This window comes from Otolemur garnettii, unplaced genomic scaffold, assembly GCF_000181295.1.
Source record: "Otolemur garnettii isolate 467f Iridium unplaced genomic scaffold, OtoGar3 scaffold00087, whole genome shotgun sequence".
Classification (NCBI taxonomy): Eukaryota; Metazoa; Chordata; class Mammalia; order Primates; family Galagidae; genus Otolemur; species Otolemur garnettii.
The window spans coordinates 6,601,972-6,622,553 of NW_003852482.1; the positions used below are offsets into that span (position 1 = coordinate 6,601,972).

Here is a 20,582-nt window from a genome sequence, read left to right on the forward strand (position 1 = left end):
TTGAGACTTAAAAACCAACATTATAATTCACTTCAAGACAGGCTGGAATAAGAACCTTTAGATAGCTTTTTTTTCCCTCCAAACAAAAATTAAACCAGCCAGATACATACTAAATATCCAGTTTATTCCAAGGCCAAGCTGTGACCTAAACTTTCTTTCAACTCTGTAGTTACAAAAGTCCATTCATCTCTGTGCTCTGCATGCCTGTGCAGAATGGAGATGATCATGCCTAACACTAACTGGTTACAGATGTAAATGAGAATGTGTTCAGTGTTTTGAGCAATTTGGAAAAAATAAGTGATGTTATTAACTGAAGATGATTTTAGCTGCTCAGATGCCAACTTTTAGGGACAAATAAACCATCTCCTCCCTCCAAATGCTAAGACTTTGCGAGTCCACTCTCTGGGGAGAAGCCTTCTCTGAGCATCAAGCACCCTGAAATCCCAGACAGGAAGGGAACTGAGGTGCCCATCTTGCCAGGAGAAGGGCTAACGGGCTTCCCCCACATCGCTGGCCCACATGGTTGGAACCGCATATGCAACTCCAGGCAGGCTTAGAGTTGGAAAGAAAAGAAACTAGGTTGGAAAGTTAATGAAGCCTCTGTTTATTTCTCCTTCATTTGTAAAAAGAAAGACAGCAGAACTTCATGGCACTATAGCAGAAATCCTAACGTTCTAAAGTGAGCTTTACATTTCTACTGCAATTTTAAGTCCTATATGAAAACCGCAGAGGAACCCAAGTACTATCCCCTAAGTACAAACAGCCTTTCTGCTCCAATCTGAGATGACCAGTCTTAGAGTTCATACCCTTTCAAAAGCTACAAAAATAACCACCACTCATCTCCTCAATTTACTTTTTTCCAGCAGAAAACTAAAGACAAACGACGAGAAAGAAAAAAAATACAAAAGAATCTGAAAGGAGACTGGGAGAAAAGACAAAAGCAAAAAGCTCTTGGCTCTACGAGTCACTGAAGGACCCTAAAATGTGGTCCCCCCCACCCCCAGCCCCTGCCTCTGCCTCAAGTAAGCATCATCCTGGATTCATTCAAAATGCCTTCTTAAAACTTGGTGCAATTTCTCTTTCCTCCCTTGAAAAGGGAGAGAATTCCTAAGACCTCTCCGCGGACTGCCGATAAGAATGAGTTGGGAGGGGGGAAGGTCGCTTGAAATTCTGTATCCATAAATGGTAGAGCCGTGTTCCCTTTGTACACGAGACTTAATGGAAATCGCATGTTTTCACAAACACGGGTAGGCCTTTTTGCCACACAATTCCCAATTAATGGTGAAAATTCCACAACGTGGGCTCCCAAGGACGTTCCGGCCTGTCGAGCCGCTTTTTAAAACTTCCTCGGGCGGAACCCCGAGTTCGCGGCCAGGTGCCAGAGCCATGGCCGCCCAGCCGCCGGCCTCCCTGGGCTCCAGCGCGAGGGCCGGGGGCCGGGGCCCGCACCCGCCAGACTCGGCCCAGGGGCCGCGGAGAGGAAAGAGAAAGAGAAAGGAAGCAAAAGGGAGCGAGAGGAGAAGGAGACGGAGGGAGGCCCAGGAAGGCCGGGCGGCGGGGGGCGCGCGGCGGCGGCGGCGGCGGCGGGCGCGGTCCTGGAGCCGGCCCTGGGCTTACCTTCCAGGTAGCAGCTGGAGGACGAGGACAGTCCCTTCTTGGATTTGCAGCCCACCAACTTCAAGCAGATCTCCAACATCTTCCCGCGCCGGCGGCGTCTGGGCCCGGCGCCCTGCTCCCAGCTCAGGCCCGGCTCGCCCCGCGCGCCCCCCCGGGCGCCCCCGGCCCCGCCAGGCCGCCCTCACTGCTGCCCCGCGCGCCCGCGGCCGCGTCTCCGCTTCTGTCCGGACGCGCCGTTAACAAAGGGCCCCGAGCGGCGCCCGCCGGGCCCGCCCCGCCTTCGCCTTAACCCCCTCCTGGCCGCCGCGGCCTCCGCCGCCTTCCGGAGCCGGCCGCCGGGGGCTATCTGGACAGCGCAGGTCCGAGCGCGGCCTGCGGAGGCCCTTGTCAGAGGAGGAAGCGCAGTCCTCACGGCCAGCGGCCAGAAAGCCCAGCGCCCCGGGCAGCGCAGGCCTGCGCGTCCATCTCCACGGTGGCACGGGACGTCCCCAACCCGCACCGCTTCGGGCGAGTTTCACCCTGCGTGGTGCCAGGCAAATCCTAGGCCCCAAGAACATTGGTGAAAATGCACATTCCTCTGGAATTACCAACACGGGTCTCACTTGTATTCAGCAAGCTCACTGTGACTAAGGCAGTGGGTGTCTGAGGAATGAACAGAAAGCTGGAACCCACATGACGGCTACACAAACGCGCGACACGCTGGTCAGATCACACATCCAGACCGACAGCTGCCAAGAGAAGACTCGAGTCCACAGCAAAGGGAGGTGAGACTCCAGCGAGGACGCAGCAGCCCTTCTCTGCAGAGAGCTGTTTGTTTCCCTTTCTTTGGGGAGTGTCATATTGTACTACTGTTTAAAAGCCATGTCATTGAATAAATCTTTTTATAACTTTAGTTAGGACTGATCTCAGACACTAGTGCAACATACTATAAAGCAGCAATAGCCACAATATTGTGTTCCTGGCACAGACCCAGAAATTTAGATAGTAGGAAACAAGGAACGCAACTACACCAAATAAGTTAACAAAAATCAGGTAAGTTCTAACAACAATGGAAAAAGGAATTTATTTAATAAATAGAATCAGATGACTAAACTGCTGCAGAAAGAAAAATACAGTCTGCACCATTTGTTAAATAGGGAATTTTTTCCCCAATGTATGTTTTTGTTAGGCTTATCAAAGGTCAAATGCCAGTATGTGCTTGGGTCATCTCCTGGATCTCTATTCTGTTCCACATATCTACATCTCTATTTTTGTGCCAGTACATGCTGTTTTGATCACTACAGATTTACAGTATAATCTGAACTCTAGTAACGTGATGCCTCCTGATTTTTGGGGGGGGGGGAGGGGGTAGAGTGGGATCACACAGCTCACAGCAACGTCCAACTCCTGGGCTTAGGCGATTCTCTTGCCTCAGCCTCCTGAGTAGCTGGGACTATAGGCGCTCACCACAACACCCAGCTATTTTTTTTGTTGTTGTTGCAATTTGGCTGGGACCAGGGCCAGGTTCAAACCTGCCACTCTCAGTATATGGGGCCAGTACCCTACCCACTGAAGCCACAGGTGCCACCCACCTCCTGATTTATTTTTATTTGTAAGTGATATATTGGCTATTCGAGGTTTTTTTCTGATTCCATATAAAACGAAGTACTGTTTTTTCAAGTTCTTTAAAATATGACATTGGTGCTTTGATAGGGATTGCATTAAACCTGTAGATTGCTTCAGGTACTATGGGCATTTTAACAATGTTGATTCTTCTCAGCCATGAACATGGTATGTTTTTCTACTTGTTAACATCTTCAACTATTTCTTTTCTCAGGGCTTCATAGTTGAGAACTGGCTAGCAACCTGTAGAAGACTGAAACTAGACCCTTAGTAGACCACTGACAAAATTGATTCTCACTGGATTAAAGATTTAAATTTAAGACATGAAACTATAAAGATACTAGAAGAGGGTACAGGGAAAATGCTTGAAGATGTTGGCCTGGGAAAATATTTTATGAGGAGGAACCCCCTGGCAATTGAAGCAACACCAAAAATGTATTACTGGGATTGGATCAAGCTATAAAGCTTCTGCATAGCTAAGAGCACTGTAAGTAAAGCAAACAGACAGCCTTCAGAATAGGAGGAGTTTTTTCAAGTTACGTTTCTGAAAAAGGTCTGATAACTAGAATCCACAGAGAACTGAAACTAATCAATAAGAAAAGAATAAACAACTCCATTTGTATGTGGGCAAGAGACTTGAACAGAAACTTCTCTGAAGATGACGGTGCATAGCATACACAAACACATGAAGAAAGTGCTCATCATCTTTAATCATCAGAGAAATGCAAATCAAAACCACTTTGAGATATCACCTAACTCCAGTAAGATTAGCCCATATCACAAAATCCTCAAACTGCAGATGTTGGCATGGATATAGAGAGAAAGGACACTATTACACTGCTGATGGGAATGCAAACTAATACAGCCTTTTTGGAAAGAAGTATGGAGAATTCTCAAGGAACTAAAAGTTGAACTATGGTTTGATCCTGCAATATCATTACTAGGTATCTACCCAAATGAACAAAAATCATTTTACAACAAAGGCAAATATTTGCACCAGAATGTTTATTGCAGCCCAATTCACAATAGCTAAGTCATGGAAGCAGCCTAAATGCCCATCAACCCATGAATGGATAAACAAATTATGGTATACGTATATCATGGAATACTATGCAGCCATAAAAAGAGGGAGACTTTACACCTTTTATGTTTACCTGGATGGAGCTGGAATGTATTCTTCTTAGTAAAGTATCTCAAGAATGGGAAAAAAAGTATCCAATGTACTCAATACTATTACTATGAAACCAATATATAAACACACATTCATACAAATGATAAAACACAAAGATAGTCTAGAAAGAAAGAGGAGAGAGAAGGGAGGGGAGGGCTAGAGGAGGGAGGGTATTTGGCGGGATCTCACCTAATGTACACAATGCAAGGGTACATTTCAAAACAACTAAGAGTGTATTATAAATGTCTTACCACAAAAATAAGTGATTGTTATATTAATTAGTTTGATTTAAGCATTCTACATGGTATATCAAATCATCACATTGTACCCCTAAATTGTATAGTTATGATTTCATAAAAATTAAGTATTTTATATAGTCTGCTTCCTATAGCCATGAATAAAAAGAGCTGACATGTACTGAGGTCTTACCATGTGCCAGACCTTTGTGAAGAGAAGGTTACCATTCATTACTAAATTGCACTTACACAATGATCCTGGGAGGAAAACAGAATTATTATCCCAGTTCTGGTAAAAACTGATGTTCAGAGAAGTCAAGCGCCTTGCCCAAGTTTCTACAGCTGGAAACAGACAAAGGATGGGCTCAATTCAGGTCTGCCTGGCTCGAAGGATGGGGCTCCTGGCCAGTGGATTAGGCTGCCCCTTCACACAAGACTAGGCATGGTGGCATATGCCTGTAATCATAGTACTCTGGGAGGCCTAGGCAGATGGATTGCTTGAGCTCACAAGTTCAAGACCAGCTGGAGCAATAATGAGACCCCTATCTCTAAAAAATAGATGGGTGTTGTGGCGGGCACCTGTAGTCCCAGCTACTCAGGAGGCTGAGCAAGAGGATTGCTTGAGCCCAACAGTTTGATGTTGCTATGAGCTATGATGCCATGGCATTCTACCCACAGTGACAAAATGAGACTCTTGTCTCAAAAAAAAAAAAAAAAAAAAAAAGAGTAAGTTTCCACATAGATGAAAGCATTGCATATCTGTATCTTTGGTCAGATAACTATGGTTTTCTACCCTATACTGTAATAACAAAAAATACATTATCTTTAATACAGCAGGAATGGTTAACTTAGGTCTGCCAAAAATAGCACATAAAAGTTCAAGATTGGACTGGATGTGACTAGTGTATATCATAGGAGTACTAAGCCAGGATATCATTAAATTTTTAGAAGCGTCCGGCCAAATTCTGGTCAGCATACAAGACATATTTTTACTACAACTGAGTGGACCTACTGTTAGTCTTATATTATCAGATCAGGCCCCAAGAAGGCACTGCCAAGGAAGAACACAGTGCCCCTCACCCATAGACACAGTGCTACAAGGCCATCAGGTGACGAGTGCAGAGACTGGATGCTTTCTAGATTCTGTGACATGCTGTCATTTTGTTAGACAGCTTTCCTGTAAGGACTACTAACTTGTTAAGTGTTGGCTCGAACCTTTCAACGTGCACATACTATGCTGCAAAAAATAACATTCAAAAGTGCACCACCAAGGCAAACAAGCTAAGAAAATACAATATCTGTCTGTTTTGCCATTTTGTAAAGTGTAAGGGCCTTGATCAGATTATAATAAAGTTTCATTACACATCATTTCAGATTAAGGGGTATATCCAAATTGGCAGCTGAATGCCAAGAATTACATATTAATAAGCATTTTTGAAATTCTAAGCATATCCTTGAATACCATCTATTAATACCAGCCCATATATTTGTTCACATGTTATACTTTACACTCAATATACACTTATTTTTTAAAAGCTAAGGACTACTACTAACATTCTACTTGAGTCTAAAATGATCTTAGCCTCTTAAATCTTATAATTAGTAATGCTTATAAACTGTGTCCAAATCTTTTAAAATTTAAAATTTAGTTACGAAACCATACATCAGCAGGCCTAGCAAAATACTGCTTAGTGGCAATAAATATTGAAAATACTGTCAAACTGTACATAACTGTAGCAAACCTGGCCTATTCTTTACAGATCCAGCTTTTGATGCTTTTAAAGCTCACTTGCAAATATAAAAAGCATTCTGTTACCAGCGAATAAAGGAGAGCTTCAACACCAGAGGGAAATGTAGCCCAAGAAAGAAAAGGAAACAATTAAAGATATTAAAAAGGCTGTGAACTTGTTGGCTATACTGCATTAGTTTAGGAAGGGAATTGACTTTTAATGTGTATCTAGTATGTGCTAGGAGCTTTCAAGCCTCACAACATTCCTCTGAATTTTGTATAGTGAATTCCATTTCACAGGTAAGGAAACTGAGAGAAAACAGGAAGTACTCTATTCAGGCTCAGTGCAACTGGGAGGCAATTCAGGAAGAAAGGCCTTGCACTTTCCAAAATGGCAGAAATTTTCCAATTTAAGTGAAAGGTAGATAACATGAGCAAGACCAGAGGTAGAAATAAAAGTCAATAACCAGTGTGAAAATACAAAGGATGCCCCCAAAACGTATACCCATTTTAAGAGAAAAAGTGATCCTATTCACACTTGTCCCAGGGTGATGCTGACTTCATTTGAGTAATGACATCTTTTGAGTGAAGCCAACACATATTGCTACTGTAATTTCATTCAACTTTGAAAAGTAATACATAGATAACACCTCTTAAAATGTCTATAATTTTTTTTCCTTGGCATCTTGGCATAGCTTAGAAGAAAATAATTCAGGGAATTAGATCTATTTAAGGATATCTTAGGCCAGCTACAGTGGCTCATGCCTGTAATCCTAGAATTCTGGGAGGCTAAGGTAGATGGTTTGTTTGAGCTCAAAAGTTTGAGATCAGGGCTCGGCGCCTGTGGCTCAAGTGGCTAAGGCGCCAGCCACATACACCTAAGGTGGCAGGTTCGAATCCCCAGCCTGGGCCCGCCAAACAACAATGATGGCTGCAACCAAAAAAAAATGGCCGGGCGTTGTGGCAGGCGCCTGTGGTCCCAGCTACTTGGGAGGCTGAGGCAGGAGACTCGCTTGAGCCCAGGAGTTGGAGGTTGCTGTGAGCTGTGATGCCACGGCACTCTACCCAGGGGGATAGCTTGAGGCTCCTGTCTCAAAAAAAAAAAAAAAAAGTTTGAGATCAGTCTAAGCAAGAGTGAGATCCCATCTTTACTAAAAATAGAAAAACTAGCAGGGCATGGTGTTGCACACCTTAGTCCCAGCTATTAGCGAGGCTAAGGAAAGAGGATCACTTGAGCTCAAGAGTTTGAGGTTGCTGTGAACTATGGTGATGCTATGAGACTGTACTCAGGGAGACAGAGACTCTGTCTCAAAAAATAAAGAAAGGGACAAGAAAAGAAAAAAGAATATTTTAAACTATATTAAGAAAGAAAGAATAAAATTGTTAATTACATTAAAGCATGTAATCTGAGGAGTGTTTTTCTAAAAGTATGGTCCACGGACAAACTGCTTTGAATAACTCAGGGTACTTGCTTAAAATGCAGGTTCTTGTCTCTATTCTAGGCCTACAAACTCAGAGTGTGTGGAATAGGCTGTATCTTCAAGCTCCTAGATATCTGTGTGTACATTTTAAGTTAGAAAACCCCTATTTCAGAAAAAGAAAGAATTGCTTCTTGTTTTCACTGAGAATAGGACAAACAGAAATGGCTATTTCTAAAACATATTCATTTCAAAGCAATTTTTGAATTTAAGAAATATGTAACTCTACAACAAGTTACCAAAAGAGGGGTCTTCTCTGACAATTTTAGGAGACTGAATTTTTTTTTTTTTTTTGGAGACAGTCTCACTCTGTCGTCCTCAGTAGAGCACCTTAACATCACAGCTCACAGCAACCTCCAACTCTTGGGCTTAAGCGATTCTCCCTCCTCAACCTCCTGAGTAGCTGGGGCTACAGGAGCCTGCCACAACGCCTGGCTATTTTTTGTTGCAGTTGCCACTGCTGTTTTAAGCTGGCCAAGGCCAGGTTCAAACCTGCCACCCTTGATATAGGGGCCGGCGCCCTACCCACTGAGCCATAGGCGCTGCCCATAAGACTGAATTTTTTTTAAATTCAGAGTTGTTCTGTTTTTCTTTAAATGGGGCAGGTGCCCACCATAAAAGTGAGTCAAGGGAAGGAAGCTAAACCAAGATTGTGGTTCGTGCAGGTGAAAAGGAGACAGATGAATCTGACCTGAGGTCTTGTTAGGGAACCCCCGGGCAGGGTGATCCCCCTTCACACACGCATGCCAACAAGTCCTCAATCTGCTTCCTCAATCTGCATGTGTTGTCCAGTGAAAGCTGCCAATTTCCCCAGCTCTGTGAGTCCAGTGTGTGTCCAGCTAAAGAACAAGACAGCTTAGAAGATCCTATCAGTCATATCCCTTTTGGCCACCGAATAAGGACACATATGCATCCCTTTAAGTCTCACAATTTTTCAATCAGCACTACTTCTTGGTCACAGTTACATGTCACAAAGGCCTAGCAACTCGGAGTGAAGGTTAAATGAGCTGTGTGACATCACATAAGCCTAAATGCTGAGTTTCAGATCTGTTTCACTATGGTGGTTTGGACAGGGATTTTTCTCTTAGGAGCCTCCATTTCCTCACCTGTAAAATGGGAGGTGGTCAGAGAAGTAGTTATCTCACAGGGTTATGAAGATCAAAAATAAGGTATAGGGGCTGGGCTTAGTGGCTCACGCCTATAATCCTAGCACTCTGGAAGGCTGAGGCCGATGGATTGCCTGAGCTTAGGAGTTTGAGACCAACCTGAGCAAGAATGAGACCCACAGCTGTTAAAAATAATCATTTTTCTCCAGAAGGAGAAAATTAATATTAGTATCTCATCTTATTTTTATTAATTTTTAATCAATGTAAAATACATACATGGCTAAAAATAAAACAGTACTAAAAGTCTTGTAAAAAAGACTAAAAATAGACTTGTAAAAATCTCGTGATAGAAAACAGCAGCCCCTTGTTTCCCCCAAGGCACTCTCCTTCAGATTTCTACCTACTAATCCTCATCTTGCCATTTCTGAATTTATCAACTTTACACGTTATCTATTAATTACATAATAGAATAATAATTCTCTATTATTACACTACTTTTATACCACCACCACCTCTAACCTCCCAAAACAGTACAATCACAATTTAGGGGTAAGTTATAGTGTTTATATAAAACTACAGCACTGTAAATATTGTTCATTGATTAGCTAATAATATCCTACAAATGATTCCTTTACTATATTACTTTGTTTATCCTGGAGATATGGCCTTGATTTTTTTTTTTTTTTTTTCAGTTTTTGGCTGGGGCTGGGTTTGAACCTGCCACCTCCAGCATATGGGGCCGGCACCTCACTTCTTTGAGCCACAGGCACCACCTGTGCCTTGATTTTTTATTTGATTAGTCTTTTATATACCTATTACTATGTTTTCCCAAAATACTTCAAAGATCTGTCAAACAACTAGTGGTATTTTTTCCCACCACTAAAAACTTCAAATAGTCTCAGTTTCATTTACTGACTGACTTCCCTATTTTGTAGAAATTCATCATCTAATTAGCTTCCGGGGGTGGGAATAATATTATAGAAAGTGTATTCTAAAAATAAGTTTCTTTTACCTTGACAGTTCAGCTGGGTATAGAATTCTAGGCTGAAAATAATTTTCCCAACTGAATTTTGACGGCATTATTATCTCTACCACTTTCTACTTTCCATTATGTATTGTTTAGAAATTCAATCTGATTCTGATTCCTTGCTTTTTCTCATTGGAGGCTTTTAGGATCTCCTAATTGTCTTGGTGCTCTGAAATTTCATGATGATATGGCTTGGAGTAAGTCTTTTTCATATATTACTTATGCTGAGTACTCAACTCAGGGCCCAGCCAGTCCAGAGATTTAAGTCTTTTAGCGTTGGAAAACACTTCACTAAATGATGAAATTTTTCCTTGTACTTATTATCTGCTGGCTGCTGCTTCTAATTCTCCTTCTGGATTCCTACATTCCTACCCCCAGGTGTAAAAGCCTGGGCCCAGCCTCTGATTTTATCTGTTCTCTCTTACTGTCTCTACCTTTAAGCTCTGCATTCTAAAATAGACTATTTTCTTGGTGTTCTGGTTGAATTTTAAAATTTGGCTCTAATGCTTTTAATATGAAATAACTCATTCTTATTCTGATTATTACTGTTTTTAATAGCATCCTGGTATAGGATGTTTGCAATCTCTCTCTCGGAGGAGAGCAAGGAAGAGAACTCTTCTTCTGGTCCCTGCATTGTCCTCATTTCCTCCAAGCTCCTGTGTTCTGTGAGCCTATCTTACCCTTTATCTGTTATGTTAGGAACTGTCCTCTAATGTCCAGGGAAGTGTGGCTGTCCATTCATTACACTACAGTATGTGAGTGAGAAACTAAAAGGACGAGTGAAGGTCTGCGTGCATGAGAGGTCACAATGGTGAGGAGGCGTCAATGAAAGGAGCTAATGAGTTCCTTTTTGTCAAGAGAACCCCAAATGTTGGTATCTATTGGGCTTTTCTCTAGGATCATCAAATTAATTTTTTTTTTGCAGTTTTTGGCCTGGGCCAGGTTTGAACTTGCGACCTCTGGTATATTGAGCCAGCGCCCTAATCCTTTGAGCCACAGGTGCCACCCCAAATTAATTTTTTTCCAGAAAAGAATATTTCAATCTCTTCTCTGTGAGGGTCTGGCTAGCAAGTATTGAAAGGGGGGTGGGGATCTCACTATTTGGCATGCAAACTTAAAAAAAAACAAACCTGTTCCTGTCTGTCCCTGCACCCATGCTGTAGGTAAGGCTGTGAGTCCCGAGCCTTTACAGGGTATTTCTCAGTATAGTACCTACAGTTCCATGTGGGCAGAGGGCTGGTCCTCCGGCTGCACAGGGTCAGAGAGCAGTCTGAAAAATTTAAACACCCCTTTTACAGACTTTCAACGGGTCCCTCTGACTTCACCTACAGGACTCATGCCCTGTCTTCCACAGTACTAATGCCACCAAATTCTGAGCTTTCCTCAGGTTCATACAAGCAAACTGGCTTGCTTCTTGCCAATGTCTCTCTCAGAAGAGGTCCAGCTTCAGCATCCTGGATTCAATTGCCACTCTTTTGACTGCCTTCCATTTTCCAGAACTGCGCTGTTGACCTTTCTTATCTAGTACTGCCTTCTTTGAGTTCCTGTCCTTATACACCTTCTTAAATCTTTAAACAAAATCTTTTTTTTTTTTTTTTTTTTTTTTTTTTGTAGAGACAGAATCTCACTTTGTTGCCCATGGTAGAGTGCTGTAGCGTCACAGCTCACAGCAACCTTCAACTCCTGGGCTTAAGCGATTCTCTTGACTCAGCCTCCGGAGTAGCTGGGACTACAGGTGCCCACCAGAATACCTGGCTATGTTTTGGTTGCAGTTCAGCCAGGGTCGGGTTTGAACCAGCCACCCTCGGTATATGGGGCTGGTGCCCTATTCACTGAGCCACAGGTGCCACCCTAAAACAAAATCTTTTAATTGTCACTTTAGTGGGGTTTGGGGAGAGAATGGACATAAACACAGACCTTCTGCCTTTAATCATGTTCAATAAGCATCAGTTTTGCCCATTTTACAAATGAGATAACTATAGCACAGGATAAGGTATTTAACTTGCATAGGTCACATGGCAAGTTTGGGCAGCGCCAAGAGAAGAACCCAGATCTTCAAACTCTCTTGTTAACATGACACCTACTTGGTACCCATATTTAAGAGCTGAGAAATTTTAAAAGGCCAGGGTGAAAAACTATTTAAATTTTATTGCAAATTACAGGTTTCAAATCTTAAGTTGCTGGTGGTAAAGAAACAACCAAACCTTGAATTCTTAAATCTAGTTGCAACACTGTACCTTAAACTCTAATTGTAAGAAGAAATATTATTAAACAGAAATACTTTGGAATTTTCTTACTAAACTCTTAAGTTCTTGAATTTAATTTAAAGAGGTTTTACATGTTTTCATGAATCTCTGCCCCTTTGCTTTAACTTTTGAAATAAATGCCAAAGAATTCTGTTTTAAAATCAGTAAAAGCCTTATCTGTTTGCTTTTAATCTGAATACTGAATAAAGATTAATGTATTTACAAAACAAATAAAAAAAATAGCAATGTTGCAACTTTGTTGCGGGATTTTGGGGGCAGATATCCTAAAGGCTCCAAACTATTACCTGTGTAACAGGAATACATGAGGTAAACTCAAAGACACTAAGTAGAAACGACCAATAAAGGAAAGCCTAAGCCCTGGTTATTCACTAGCAATATCTGTGTTCTCAAACGCAAGCACTGCGTTTAGCTTTTAAAGTTTTGTTAATTTTGAATTGGTACACCAATGGTTAATTTCTCTTCCTCTCTTTCTCTAAGCCTAAAAGAATCTGTGAAAGCAGGAGACCAGGCCTAGGAGATCACATTACCACTGGGGGTGGGGGAAGAAGGCAGCTGGAGGGAGTGGAGAGAGAAGGGCTGAAAGGGAAAGAAAACAAGTTGTCTAAACCGCCCCACAGTGTAAAACCTAGCAGGGAGTAGGAGGTTGGTAGAGGAGCCCGAGTTTATCCAAGTTCTCTCTGGGCAGTTGAAATGGGCTGTGAAAGTGTAGGCTCCTGGCATTCATACCCTCTCAGCAGCCTAGAGCTGTGCCCCAGAACAGCAAAGTCCTTGGTGACTGTTACCAAGGCTTGAAACCCTAGAAATTAAATGCTAAGGGGGAGTTCATGTTTATTTCTTCAAAACATTTATTACCACTCGGTTTTGTTGTCAAGGTTTTAAGCACACAAAGAACAAATGGGACTAGAAGATGTCTTTTCGTCACTTGTTAGAAATTACTGTTGTCCTTACAGAAAAGCAATGGCACCCATACTTCTCTTTTGCTTCCTTAAAGAGACAGATTCAGCATATTAACCCCAAACTACGCATTAACTGACAAAGACAGCTAAAGTTAACCTTGGAAAAACTGCTCACTAAGGGGCACTGTGGCAATCACAGGAAGAAAGGGCCAGGGCAGAGTCAAGCCTCTGGACAAGAAAATTATAAAACAGCATTTTGCTTCCAAAGTCAACCTGGTAAAAGCTGTTCTCTTGTTTGCCACCCTTCCTATGGCTACAGTCACCACATGGCCAAAGGGAGTGCTTTGAAGGGGATCACAGAGATGTCCAGCAATGAGGTGTGTGCACTTTTTCTAGGCTGAGTTCGCAAAGTACGGTCAGAGCTCCATACCATAACAGCTCTTATGGCCATTCCAGAAAGAGTTCCAAAATTGTTTTGAAGGGTGGACTAGGCATTGGTGTGGGTGCATAGCTTCCTAAGGGGAGCATCTCAAAGGCGATCGTAGAGATATTCTACAATGAGGCGTGTAGCATTTTTTCTAGGATGGATTCTAGAACTTAATTGTCCAACATCCAATGGATGCTGCCCAGAAATTGCTCTAATAAATAGTATATGAATATGAAGTTTTTTACTTCAAAAGGTAGAAATAGTTCCATGGGAACAGGAACTATGTCTGGCCCTGTGTGAACTCCAAAGACTCTGGTCCCTTTAGGCAGTCCCCTCCCTGGAGATGGGTAGTCTCCTCATGGGCATGCGCTGGTCAGTACCCAGCTGAACACTGAGCTCTGCAACATCTCCAGTGTCTTCCTTCCCTGTGCATCTCTCTCCTCTTCGTTAATCTGCAGTATGAACTCCAGCTGCCTTGGCTGCCTCGAATTTTTCAATTTTGTCACTTTAACTCGGAGAAACTGCTGGGTCCTGCTGCTGTTCCTTCACCTGCATCACAGCCTAAAACCCTTGTCTGGGCAGTAAGTTACAGCAGTCACAGAGCTCAAGTCATCTGTTTCCTAGATCTCAGGGTTCGTGCCCTTCATGACCTGAGATAAAATAACTTCAGAATTATTGTTTCACATACATAGTTGTTTCAGGTCTGAGGATAAATCTGAGTCCTATTACTCCATCTAGAGTGGAAGCAAGACTGATGGGAGTTCAATTCTGAACTGTTCAGTAGGCAGCTGGATATACAAATCTGGGACATACACGTTTGGAAGTCATCAGAATATGGTTGGAATTTAAAGTCACAAAACTAAATAATCTTACCAAAAAAGTATTCGAGGGATATAGCCTTATTTTATAAAAAAGATAAATGTAAGGTAAGTCTCAGGGCCATATATCTATCTCCCTATGTACCCATCTTGAAATTAGAATTCAGAAGAATAAAATCTGTCACATTAATACCTAATTAACATACTTATTTGATTTTTGAATAGAGTAAATTTTTACAGACAGAGAGTAAATATATCATGTTTGACCGATTAATTTGACATTAAGAACTGGTTTGCCAATTTAAACCTGTATCTTCAAAAATTCTAAGACATTATAATTAAAGCATAGTATAAATATACAGTATCAAATATGATAGAATATACACCCTTTACAGCTATTTAAACTTAAGAATCCTAGATGTCAATTTAAATGTACAAGGAGATATATGTAATTTTAACAATCTGTTAGCGTTCACAAAAAATGTGATGACCACTGATTTATGGCTAACCACACTATAGAATACTATGCAGGTATAAAAAATAAAAATAAATTAAAAATGATGACATTTTCTATAAACTGATAGGAAAATATCTCCAAGACATGTCATTATGTAAAAAAACAAAGTGTAGAACACTTTATATAGTATGTTAGCTTTTGTGTAGAATGGGATTATAAAGTATATGAATTCTTATTTGCTTATATTTGCATAAAGATATATAAGAAACTATAGTGTTTACTCATGGAAGAAATGAGAATGGGATAATCAATAAAAAGGCACAAGAGTCACAGTAAGACTTCTCAATCTACCTTTTTATATTAATTTGTGTTTTGAAACGGGCACTGGCTATCTTGCCCAGGTTATGGAGTAGACTGGACATAAGCAGCACAACGTAAGTGTCACTGTCTTCTACCACTGCAGATGGGACCATCTAGTTACAGAAAAACAGGCTCAGGGCTCCCTCTGATTCTGCATGATACTGAGCTGAGTGAATATTATTATTTTGTTATATATTATAATGTAATAATAATAGAAATAAAGTACACAATAAACATGATGTGCTTGAATCATCCTGAAACAATCTCTACCCCACCCCCATTCCCTGACCACGGAAAAACTGCCGTCCATGAAACCAGTCCCTGCTGGGGGACCACTGCTACAGATGATAAACAGAAAGGAAATAATGACTTATATTTGAAAATGTTGTCAATGTCGGCTCAATGTCAATAAGTTTATTCAAGAAGAAAAGGAAATGTAAATCTTTTATTGCAAAATGTTAATGATATACAAAAAGTAAAATTAGAATTTGAGTTTTCTTTCTGTAAAGTAACCAGTTATTCCACCCCAGACAACAGATTCCTTTCCTTTTTATCATCAAAATATTTTGTAAACTATCTGAATTTTCTGGCATACTCAGGAATTATTTTAACAAAGCATTCCTTTTTTTTTTTTTTAAAGCGAAGTCTCCATAACCATTTTATTTATTGTTGCGTGTTTCCAAAGTACTGCCTTTAACAATTTTGAGTCTTTGGATATTATAACTTACGTTGTGCACAGACATAGCAGGAACATACACAGAAAAACTCCCAGCACTTCTGGCTTGGTAAATTAGAAAAGGGAAGCCAGGAAACTCTGCATGCTAGAGAGAGTGAAGTAATCCTGGAAGGAAAAGAGACAAGAGATCTCCAAACCCGGTATGTCACATCTCTGACCTGTGAGGGACTCATGCATGGAACAGACAAAGCACCTCAGCCAGGACAAAAGATCTAAAAAACTACAGCAGCCCTTCAAGAAACAGGTTTGCAGACTTGGTACCTGTAGCTCAGAGGCTAGGGTGCCAGCCACATATACCAGGGCTGGAGGCTTCAAACCCAGCCTGGGCCTGCCAAATAACAATGACAACAACAACAACAACAACAACAAAATAGCTGAGTGTTGTGGCAAGAGCCTGTACTCCCAGCTACTTGGGAGGCTGATGCAAGAGAATCACTTAAGCCCAACAGTTTGAGGTTGCTGTGAGCTGTGACACCAAGGCACTACCAAGGGCAATATAGTGAGACTCTGTCTCAAAAAAAAAAAGAAAAAGAAACAGGTTTGTAGTTCAAACCTAACCAAGAAAGTTACCTGATAAAATAATTATCAGTGAAAAATACCATAATCCACAATTTCTACAATTTGACATTCATGATGTCCAATATACAATCCAGAATTATCTACCATACAAAGAATCAAGAAAATATTTAGTTCAACCTCAACTCTAACCTGTTAATGAACCAAATGTTAGAATAGATGAGGATCTTAAAACAGCTATTGTAACTGTCTCAATAATGTACAACAAAACATTCGTTTTCATGAACGAAAATCTCAGCAAGAAAATAGGAAATCTCAATATGTTAAAAGAAACAAGAACAATAATCAAATGGAAATTCCGAAAAAAATAAAATTTTTGAAATAAAAACATAATGGGTGGACTCAGTTAAAAGAACAAGGAAGAGGCAAAAGTATACAAATTTCAAGAGAGATGAGTAGAAGTTAACCAAGTCTAGAAAAGATTATAAATAAGGCTGTATCTTGTGCTGACTATAAGAGATGAACTTTAATGTCAGGCACTGTAAGTTTGAAAGGAAATGAATAGAAAAGATATAAGATGCAAGCATAGGCAAAAGAAATTAGAGGTCTACATTAATACCAAATAACATGGACTGTAAAGCAAAATGTATTACCAGAAATAAAATGATAGAAAGATCTATTTGTCAAAAAGACATAACTATCCAGAAATATGTATGTGCTTAATAATAGATTCAAAAGAGATGAAGCAAAATAGGTAAAAAAAAAAAAAAAAAAAAAAGCTTCTAAACATAAGTAAATTTAGCAAATTATAGGGAACAGGTTCAGTATACAAAACTCATTTGTATTCCTACATTAGTAGTAAGAAGTTAAAAAGCAAGGATTTCTTTTTCTTTTTTTTAGAGACAAAGTCTCACTTTATCGCCCACCAGCTCCTAGCAACCTCCTGGGATTAAGGCAATTAATTCTCTTGCCTCAGCCTCTTGAGTAGCTGGGACTACAGACACCCACCACAACACCTGGCTATATTTTTGGTTGCAGTTTGGCCAGGGCTGGTTCAAACCCGCCACCCTCGGTATATGGGACCAGCACCCTGCCCACAGGCACTGCCCAGAAAGCAAGAATTTTTTAAAGTTGTCCAAATACATGGATAGTTATACTATGTTCATGGATTGTGAATACTGATTCCTTGCAAAGGAAGGAAGCTCACTGATGAGCTCCTTCAGAACCACTTTGGCACATACTTTTCTCATGCCGAGATTTTCACTTAAGATTTTCCTGTTTTAGGCTCAGTGCCCATAGCTTAGTGGTTAGCGCACCTGCCACATACACTGGGGCTGGTGGGTTCAAACCTAGCCAGGCCTGCTAGACAACAATGACAACTACAAAAAAAAAAAAAAAATAGCCAGGCATTGTGGCAGGCACCTGTAGTCCCAGCTACTTGGGAAGCTGAGGCAAGAGAATCACTTAAAGCCATGAGTTTGAGGTTGCTGTGAGCTGTGCCGGCACAAAGCCATGAGTTTGAGGTTGCTGTGGGTTGTGATGCCACAGCACTCTACCAAGGGTGACATAGTGGAACTCTGTCTCAAAAAAAAAAAAAAAGATTTTCCTGTTTCTTGGTCAATATTTACTTGGTCTGCTATACTTCTTATAGTCAGATGTCGATTTTAAATAATGTACAATTTGATGAATTTTTGCAATGTTTTCATTAGTTCTGCTCATCACTGGCTGCCCTGCCTCTCTTGGTCAGTGACACTTTTTCTCATCTCAGAAATATATTTTAATCCATTTGCACACTGCTGTTTTTTTCATGGCATTATCTCTATAAATTCAGACAAACATGTCCCTGATTTCACTTCCACTCTTTCCAAGTTTAACAAGAAATTTAGGCTGGGTGCAGTAGCTCAAACCTATAATCCTAGCACTCTGGGAGGCCACAGTGGGAGAATGGCTTGAGCTCTGGAGTTTATGACCAGCCTGAGCAAGAGTGAGACCCCATCTCTACAAACCACAGAAATATTAGCCAGATGTTATGGCCAGCTACTTGGGAGGCAAGGGGATCACTTAAAAGTAAGAATTTGAGGTTGCTGTCAGTGAGGCTAATGCCATGGCACTCTAGTCTAAGCAACAGAGTGAGACTTTGTCTAAGAAAGAAAGAAGGGGCTCAGTGCCTGTAGCTCAAGCAGCTAAAGCACCAGTCACATACACCAGAGCTGGCGGGTTCGAATCCAGCCTGAGCCCACCAAACAACGACAGCTGCAACCAAAAAAAAAAAAGCCAGGCATTGTGGTGTAGCTGTAGTCCCAGCTACTTGGGAGGCTGAGGCAAAAGAATTGCTTAAACCTAGGAGTTAGAGGTTGCTATGAGCTGTGATGCCATTGCACTCTACCCAGGGTGACAGCTTTAGGCTCTGTGTCATTAAAAAAAAAAAAAAAGAAAGAAGAGAGGGAAGGAGGAAAGAGTGAGCCAAGAAATTTAATGTTTGTTCATCACTCTAATTCAAACTTAGACATTCTTGTGACAGCATACAAAACAGGCAACAATAATGAATGCCACTCAGCAACATATGGTAAGAACACAGCTGTGAGATGCTGATATATCAAGGTAATGAAACTTCACCGAGTTGTCTGTACAGTGTGTCAACATACGTTCATGATGGCAAGTTCATGAACTTAATTGTCAGACCTCATATAAAATGTAATACTGGAGTAACCACTAAAAAACTATATAAATAGATTCATTAAAAAACACAATAGCTCTCTCTCACCTCCTGCCTTCCTTCCCTCTCTCTCTCCCGTCTGCCCTCCCATTCTTCTCTACTCTCTCTCTCTTCTCTTCCCCACTCTCTCATCTCTCTCCCCTCTCTTCTCTCCTCCTCCGTGCTATTCTACAGCCTCCCTCCCCCCACCAATAAAAAGCTTTCGTACAAGCAAAAAAAAAAAAAAAAACAAACCAAACAATAGAGGGTGGCACCTGTGGTTCAGTGAGTAGGGTGCCAGTCCCATATACAGGTGGTGGGTTTGAACCCAGCCCCAGACAAACTGCAACCAAAAAATAGCAGGGTGTTGCGGCAGGCACCTGTAGTCCCAGCTACTTGGGAGGCTGAGGCAAGAGAATCGTATAAGCCCAAGAGCTGGAGGTTGCTGTGAGCTGTGACGGCACAGCACTCTACCGAGGGTGACAAAGTGAGACTCTGTCTCTAAAAAAAAAAAAACCACACACACAATAGAGAAGGAGACAATGGTAAAGAATATAAAATGTCAGGAGGAACACTGGGGGGGGGGGCTGAGATCTACAGTACAGCATGGTGACTATAGTTAATAATTGAGTACTGGATATTCCAAAATTGCTAAAAGAGTACATTTCAAATATTCTCACCACAAAAAAGTGTTAAGTATTTGAGGTGACAGGTATGCTAATAAGCTTGATTTAATTATTCTATATTTGTCAATAACATCACTTTTTAGCCTGTAAATATATACAATCATAAATTGTCAATTTACCAAAAAAAAAAAAAAAAATTAAAAACCCCACTATAGATAAATAAAAATATAATTCTAAAAAAAATCCAAGTAACTCAAAGGCAGGAAGAAAAAACAGAAATGTAAAACAGAGATGAAGAGAGATTAAACAGATGGCAGACTCAAACCCTAATATAGCAAATAATTTCATAGGTGTAAATGGTCTAAACATACCAATTAAAAGACACAGATTGAGAGTAGATTTTTCGTTTTTATTTTTATTTTTGAGACAGAGTTTCATTTTGTCATCCTTGGTAGAGCACTGTGGCATCATAGCTCACAGCAATCTCAAACTCTTGGGCTCAAATAATTTTCTTGCCTCAACTTCCAAGTAGCTGGGACCACAAGTGCCCACTATAAATGCCCAGCTATTTTTAGAAACAGGGTCTTGCTCTTGTTCAGGCTGGTCTTGAACTCCTGAGCTCAGGTAATCCACCCTCCTCAACCTCTCAGAGTGCTAGGATCACAGGTGTGAGCCGCTGCACCTGGCCTGAGAGTGGATTTTTTTTTTTTTTTTTTTTTTTTTCAGTTTTGGCCGGGGCCAGGCTTGAACTCGCCACCCCTGGCATAGGGGGCTTGCACCCTACTCCTTGAGCCACAGACGCTGTGGATTTTTAAAGT

General features: G+C 41.1%; 1 protein-coding gene across 2 annotated transcripts in view; it reads right to left on the reverse strand.

Annotated features, from left to right (window-relative positions):
- Positions 1-20,582, reverse strand: part of ABL1 (ABL proto-oncogene 1, non-receptor tyrosine kinase) — a 152,884-nt gene that overhangs the window by 46,679 nt on the left and 85,623 nt on the right. Inside the window, exon 1 of one of the 2 annotated variants that reach the window (XM_023516113.1) lies at positions 1,618-1,708. The exons of the other annotated variant lie outside the window; for it this stretch is intronic. Coding sequence (XP_023371881.1) covers positions 1,618-1,696 — 79 coding nt within the window. The 5' untranslated portion in view covers positions 1,697-1,708. Of the gene's footprint in view, positions 1-1,617; positions 1,709-20,582 lie in introns of those variants that run through there. 2 annotated transcript variants of the gene reach the window in all.